The sequence below is a fragment of the Hydra vulgaris genome, chromosome 15 (genome assembly GCF_038396675.1).
Source record: "Hydra vulgaris chromosome 15, alternate assembly HydraT2T_AEP".
Taxonomy (NCBI): domain Eukaryota; kingdom Metazoa; phylum Cnidaria; class Hydrozoa; order Anthoathecata; family Hydridae; genus Hydra; species Hydra vulgaris.
In genome coordinates, this window is record NC_088934.1 from 36683807 (window position 1) to 36691707 (window position 7901).

At 30.6% G+C, this 7901-nt stretch overlaps 1 protein-coding gene across 1 annotated transcript; it reads right to left on the reverse strand.

Moving 5' to 3' along the window:
* Positions 1-3491: 3491 nt before the first annotated feature.
* Positions 3492-7890, reverse strand: LOC100211988 (ubiquitin-like FUBI-ribosomal protein eS30 fusion protein). The gene is made up of 3 exons (XM_065820167.1): positions 7591-7890; positions 3811-3866; positions 3492-3652 (listed from the first exon to the last, which is right to left on the reverse strand). The coding sequence occupies exons 1-3, from the start codon at positions 7808-7810 to the stop codon at positions 3521-3523; spliced, it is 408 nt and encodes a 135-aa protein (XP_065676239.1). The 5' UTR covers positions 7811-7890; the 3' UTR covers positions 3492-3520.
* Positions 7891-7901: the final 11 nt, after the last annotated feature.

Genomic DNA, 7901 nt, shown 5'->3' on the forward strand with positions numbered 1-7901 from the left:
ACAGAGAAATAATAAATTAGTAAAAACACTTATCTAATTTATATATATATTATACATATATATATATTATATATGTAATATATATATAATATAAAAAACTTCTTATTGAACATAAGTTGCACATTCCTACACCTAGAGCGAGACTGTCCGCTGTCTCTATGCAAACCTTCTAACTCAACTTCTTCTGACTTTTTCTGTAACATCTGTCGTTCTTCTAAAATCACTTACTCTTGCTCTGCGAAAGGGTTATGATGCTTTTTAGTGAGCTGAACTCGTCTTTGTGGGCCTTGGTATGTGGCCTTTATAAGGCAATTAGCCGGAGGATGATAAATCACATGGAGGATAAACGCATGGAAAGGAGGTATATATTAAATAAAATGTCATGTTAGGTGTATTTTTATATATATATTTTTTTGTCTAGTCTTTTTAAAATTATTGCTTGCATATTACCTGCATATTACCTGCATATGACCTGCAATGTATTCTCTAACTTTATCTACTTCTAACCTACACTTTCTTCTATATCACTGCATCCTGATTTTCTTCAACTGTATGTTCTACATGCTTGCTCTACATTTTTTGAATATGTTCAAATTTAATTTCTTTTCTTTTTTTACTTTAAATAATGGTTTATTAATCTGATCTAATTATTATGTAGATGTATCACTAAAATGAATCCTAAAAAAAAAAATTAAATCGAAAAAAACAACTGGAAAAAACAGTATGTCGGACCTCACCCAAAAATTTTTAATTTTGTAAACGAACTACCGCGATTGAATGTATGGAGCATCAATAGATCAAAAGATATTTTATTTATATTTATTATAGCTGGTATAATATATATATATATATATATATATATATATATATATATATATATATATATATATATATATATATATATATATATATATATATATATATATATATATATATATATATATATATATATATATATATATATATATATATAATGACTATTATAATATAGTATAATTTGTCATAATAAAATAGTATTTGTATCAACAGAAATTGATATATTTTAAACGTAACACGTTTTGCATATTTTCTATATGATTAAAATAGATTTCTTTAATGTTTTGTAAGCGGCTAAAATACTCAAAACTACTGAGTTTTTTTATGTTGTGTTTTACGTGTATTATATTATGATTTTTAATCATTTAAAATACGAGTAGTTTCTTAATAGTCGAATTGTATTTTTATAACAACGTATAAATTCTATTCATTTATTTTTAATTTTCTCTTAAACTCTGTAAAATGAATTAAGTCTATTTTCTGAATTCACGGAGTTTTTCCGCTAACTTGTACGGAATACTACGGAAACCGTGAATTTTAACGGATAAAGTGCTGTCACTTTGTTGCCGGACATTCTCCGTTGAATCTACGGCGGTTTTTTTAACAGTGTATTTTGTTTTTAAAATTGTAAAGGTTCTGATGATAAGATCATTATGATCTTCTTTCAGAAGCCTTGTTTGTTTGATCTTGTAAAATACAGTATTTGTTTTATGACAAAAGTAAACAGAAAAAAAAAAGTTGTCGTGTATAAATAATCAAAGATCATTTGTGGGTGAGGTATTGACAATATGCAAGCAACTTGGCGTAAAAGTGCTCCAATATATGATCGATAGCAAGAAAATGTTGTGGTAATTTTAAAACAATCGTTCCAACTATAGAATTTAAAAGAACAAAGACAGATATTTCAAAATTTGATGGAGGAGAACGTTACAAGTACAATGCAAGAACATACCTAGCAATTTATATTTCTTTATCTATAATTAATGTAATTATTGGGTGTTTAAAAGAACTATACAATAGTAGTAATATATTAGCAAATTTATCTTCTTATAAACATTAATAAACCAATCATTGAAAACTGCTACTCAGTTTATCGTTTTGATACTCATACCTGCTACATTCAAATCATTTACGTTCGTCTCAAGCTGCGCAACGTATAGTCACATTGAAAATTTTTAACGTGGTTTTCAAAAGTAGTTTTATTTCTTAGTTTTCTTTCAAATAAGTTCTTAAATTTCTTTCAAAACCTCTTTGTATGGAGCTAACCAATTTTTAAATTCTCTTTTAAATTTTTCATTCCGTATTAGAGGATCATTTTTGGTCAATTGGAATTCTAATTCTTTAGCCAAATTGAGCCCTTTTTTTAAATTATAAGTTAAGTTTAAAGCAGATACCACAATAATTGCTTTCTATCTTGAACTTGTATATTTGCAAATCCTTCCTTGCCAAAAGTAGAAGTAATATGTATTATTTCTGTCAGAGTTGTTAGCCCTTGGCCTTGCCTTAAGGCCGAAAATTGAGGCCTTGGTCTTGAAACTGTTCGCCTTGAAAGTTTTGGCCTTAAAAAATAATACATATTTTCTAAATGATTTCGTTGAATTCTGCGCATAACCTTGGTCTATTTTTAAAAAACATGGTTTATCGTTACATTAAGGCCAATTATTAACAAAACAGTTTTGTTAATAATTGGTCTTAATGTAAGGCAAAAATTGAAGTCATTAGTCTTGAAAATGCTTCCTTAGATTTTGGCCTTGACCTTAAAACTCTTAGCCTTGTAACGTGTGGCAACTCTGATTTCTGTTAATGTCTTTCAGATACTGTCTTCCTTTCGAACAATTTGAGGTAACCAGGGCCGATGACACCGGGGGAGGGGTCTAGCACCCCCCAATTTTTTTCAAAAGGACCTTATTTTTTCAAAGAGATTCTAGATATAGTGAACATTTTTTAAAGTTGACAATTGTACCCCCCTCCACCTCGAAACGCGTGCCGTCGGCCCTAGTAACTAAGGCCACTAGCATGCATTAGATGTTGATTGTTTAATTTCCGTACAAGCTAATGAAACAATTTGCGACGGTTTATCTCGTTTTTTACTTTAAACCCGCTTTAGGAGAGGGCATTAGTAGTTACAACTCAAACGGGACTTGTTACTAGTGTTGTGACGGGAGAGGTGGGGTCGAAAACTGAGTATCGTAATTTAACGACGACCTCTAAACACATTCAAGTACTAACTTAAGAGAAATTATTTAGTTTTATGACTGTTTATAATTTGTCCCAAGAAAAAGTGAAATACCCTTTAAACGCAGACAAAACTTCTAGTATTAAAAAACGCAAACCTCATAGAGCGATATCAAAAATCGGAAATTTCTTTTGCTAAATTTTATTTATTACTTTTGTTGTTTATATTTAATTGTTACCTACTTGGCAAATGATTTACATTTTCTTTTTAGCGTAAATAAGGCTTCGAAATTTTTTACAAAAAACGCGTTATATGGAAATCACACCGCGTTATAGGGAAGCAGTTCCAACTTGCATGGAGATTCGAGTTGTAAGATTCCGCGTGAGAGTTGACTATACTATATTTACAGTAAAATCATACTAATTTTTCGGTCCGAGGGTCGCAATTTAATTATTGCGCTATATTAATGATAGTATTGCGGATTAGAACTAAAACAAAATTACCACAAGTTAATAAATTTATTTCACATTATGCGGCATTAGAGTTTGGTCCACGTCTTCTACCAGGAATCAAAACAACATTGACAAAACGTTGACTGTATTGATGTCTGCGTTTCGCACGGCCAGTCAGGGCTTTCTTTTTCTTTTCTTGCTTATCGACCTACAAATTTAATCAACTTAGTCAAAATAAGTAACGGTCAAGCCTTAATAATAGAAATTTTTTTGAAAAATGTGCCTAAAAATTTAAAGTTAAAAACGCACCTATGACATTAAAAAAAGAAAAATTGTTTCACAAAATAATAATTATATAAAAATCACCTTAGGAGTCTGACCCTTGACTTTACCAGCACGAGCTAATGAACCATGGACTTTACCTGCAAACAAAATTATAAAATTAAAAAACAGAAAAAATCTTATAAAAATTTCAACTTTTTTTTCTAGTTACAGCTTTTTTAACTCACCCTTAGTATATCTTCAAGTATTATCTCACACCCTTAGTATATCTTTAGTTGATACTAAATTTTATACATTTAGATTTTAGTGATTGATTTTAACTACCATTACTAAAAGTCTAATGACTTATATACTCTAACACAAGGTGTCTTGATCATGCTTGACATGAGCCTAGTAATATATGTAAACCTAAGACTTTCAAATTAGTAAAATAGCATTGTAGTGCTGTGAATGTTACAATGATAAAAATACAAAGTGCATTTGGTAAGGTTACAAGTTTGAATTTCCAATAAAATGTTTTTTTTATTTTTAAGTAGTTTTATGTTTTTTAACTATTATTGTATATCTTTTTTTCCCCAAAGATTATGTGCATCAATGTGTACATAAACCAACTGTTATAGTTGTCCCAGTGGGCCTGAACCTAAAAAGAGACACCTTTTGAACATTAAAAAGAAAATTTTTTTCTTACCTCCCGTGTCTACCGGGATTGTAACAGTAAAGTGTGCATATACCGACTGAGGGTGTAGGTAAGTATTCTTTTATATAAACGAAAATTATTATTACTTATTTAAAAAATTTATAAACTAATATGGTTTACATAATAAATTATTAAATTGAATGAAACTAGATTTTAAGGTGAAATAGTTTAAATAATTAATAATAAATATAGGTGTACAATCAATACAAAATACATACAAAAAACGCTAAGTCTAACTAAATAGAGTACAGATTAACTAATGAGCGATACCTTAACTGTTTTAATTACTTGATAACAAAAAAAATTTTAATTTGTACTTCCAGAAAACTAATTAGATATGTAGAAAAAAATGAACTTTTAGAGAAAAATCCAGAATCCAGAAAAAGATAACCCCTGGTTGTAACTGAGCTATGACTATTTTTAACTAGTTTATTTCTAAAACAACTGGCTATTTACTAGTCTTGACTTTTATATTTTATGCAAAGCTTAGATTTATTTAACAACATGCATGTATACGTAACCTAGACTACATATTTACTGATGAGGTGTTAGATAATACACAACCATATACATGTGGCATAGTTAAACAAATAACAGAGTAAACCACTTGAGCAAAAATAAAGGAAATTTTATTTATTTTAGGAGTGATACGAATATCAAGCAATGAATCAACTTATTTGACAGTTAAATCAGGTAGAACACAACAAGTCGAATCAAGAGATAATATATTGATGAAAAGTTCTTAGCAACAACTCAGCTTTGTTTTTAGGTGAGGTGAAGTCTGAACCATACAAGAGAATTGGAATAACAAATTTGCCCTTATTATTGATACTATTAAAGATTCTCCAGAAATCACAAGAGCCTAATTTTTGTGATAAAATATGAGATTTTATGACATGAGAATAGCGGGCTTTCGCGCTAGACAAAACCTTTATACAATAGTTTCTAACAGTAATAAACAGACATCTGTTTTCTGGGTGAAGGTGGAGAAACTGAGCACCGACTAGGATCAGAAACAAAACATAATTCGAGTAGAGAAAGTAAATGATTCAGGTTGTCTGGAAAGCGATATGGAAAGTTGACTATTTGAGTTAGAGATTATGAGAGGCAAAAGTTGTGGGCTTTAACACATGCAGAGTGTGATAAGCATTCAAGTCACCAACAACAGGAATATTGACTGAAGGATAAAAAGAGGGCTTGGTCAATTTGATCAGAAATAACATCAAAAAGAGTGCAGTCTTGAGATAAAGAAGAGTGATATAGAACAAAGAGAAAGGTGATAGAGCAAGTGATGCTAAATAAAAACACATAAAAGAATAGTCTATAGATTCAAACATTTTTCCAACAAATGGGTGAATTCTTACGAATGTAAATGCCCAGGCCAAGCATGTGACTATTGAAGTCTCGAGGAATCGAAGGAAGATAACCATTAACACTAAGATCACAAGATGAGACAGCCGAACTCAAATTGGTCTTACAAAGAGCAATTAGGTCTGGTGAACTTGGCAAGAGGTAAGACTCAACAGAAGAAAAGTTACTCTGAAGACCACAAATATTAGTGAATGATAGGTTTAGAGAACTTAGTGATGACAATGGTTTTTCGTGTTTTATAGTTTTTGGTATTTTATTCATTTATAAATTTGTTAAAGAACTTAACTCAAAGTACAGACAGTACACTCAGTACACTATTTAATATCCCAAACAATCGCCTCATTATTATTAATAAACCCTAAACTGTAACAAAGGGGTCTAAATGTGGCCTTGACAATGCACACCAAAACTATGAACAGGGAAACTATCCATGCGCAACATGGCACTGTTAATACTTTGATATTTTTCAGCTGTTGGAATCAGCCTCTCTCTGAGAGCTACTACAGATTTCTGGAAACCTGACTATCAGCCAGCCTCAGAGCCATAAAACTGAGTTTTAGAGCTGTACCCTCATTAGGAGATAATAGAATGAGTTGCCTAGTCAAAAAAACAGAGAGACAAACAAAACCCATGCATTGAGTCAAGAAGATCCAGCATTAAACATCCTAAAATGGAAACAACGTATTAAAAATACATACGCGCCAGCCTAATAGATGAAAAAGAGGTACGAGGCTGGTCAACAGATAAAATCTGTTTACCCCTGACTCACATATTAAGAAAATGTAGCGTACATTATCAACTGACTAAATGGAAAGCATGCAAATGTACATACATCGACTCAGGGTCAGGGTATGCACAGGCAATCTTAGCCGAACCTATCCTTTTTACTGATGCATGTACATTTCCTGCATGATGCTCAACAACCAAAAATCACAAATTTCGACAGAAATATTCTACCAAAATAATAGCATATAATTATATACACGAATTTCTCTAAAAAAAGTAATGTTTTATTCTGATATTAACAGAATAAAACAGCAAGTTACTGTGTAACTATAAACTAAACTTGAGCTTTAAAAATAATGGCAAGTATTAGCATTTATGGTGCATTCATGGTGTAAACAGAACATCCCTTTGATTTCAAGATCAACGTTTTTATGTGAATCTTCATCAGTATGTGACATTAAACATATTAATATTTCTAAACATGCATTTACACATACATACATATGCAGTTTAAATAACTGTTAACTATCTCATAGCCTGCTGCAGAAAAGAGTGCTACCAAGACCCTCTGGGGTTTGGGGTGAAACAGCAATCTTTTTTTTAATTTTTCTTTGTTTTTTTTCCTGAAAAAAACCATATACTACAGAGCGTAAACAATGCTTAGCTAAATCAGCCTTATCCAAGTTTTAATATAAATGTTAACACTTGCAATAATTAATAGTGATTAATGATATAACAAAAACAGAACAATAAAACAATTATGATTCAAACTGTTTGGTTATTCTACAGCAAGGTATAATAATTATTAATGTAGTTATACTATATTTTAATGAGATTAAATAAACTCTTTTAAATTTAACATTATGCAAATGAAGCTAATAAAAACAAATGAATCTAATAAAAAGTAAAATAAGCATGGGGTTTTGGGTAAGGTAATACTCGCTTCTAGTAAAATTTATCTTAATGAGGGTGGCTGAAGTACACGTCTCCCAACTATATTTATAAACCACACTAAACTCACCATACTTCCAAAACACTTTGAAGATATATAAAAAAAACATTTTTATTACCTCCAAGAATTTTTACTCCGAGATGAACAGTAGATAAGGCATCCACGTTGCATTCAGATAAAGTTTTTTCGTCATCTAAACAATGACCGGAGAAAGTAAGAACTTGACATTCTACAGGAACTCCACTTCTAAACGATATCAGTTCTTTTAAATCGCTTATCTTAACACTTGGGCTGAGGTCATATGTTGTGATACTATCGCCATGAATAAAGAACTGCATTCTTGATAAAGAATTCAATCCGCACACGAAGTCGCAGTTTTAAAAAGAACGATCCTTAAGAGACGAAATATGAATAATGTCCCGCATAATG

Coding starts and splice junctions, on each gene's coding strand:
- LOC100211988 (XM_065820167.1), bottom strand. CDS start 7,810: ATGCAGTTCTTTATTCATGGCGATAGTATCACAACATATGACCTCAGC. Junction 3,867..7,590: donor CGGAGTAAAAATTCTTGGAG/GTAATAAAAATG, acceptor TTTTGTTTGCAG/GTAAAGTCCATGGTTCATTA. Junction 3,653..3,810: donor TCAAGGGTCAGACTCCTAAG/GTGATTTTTATA, acceptor TTAAATTTGTAG/GTCGATAAGCAAGAAAAGAA.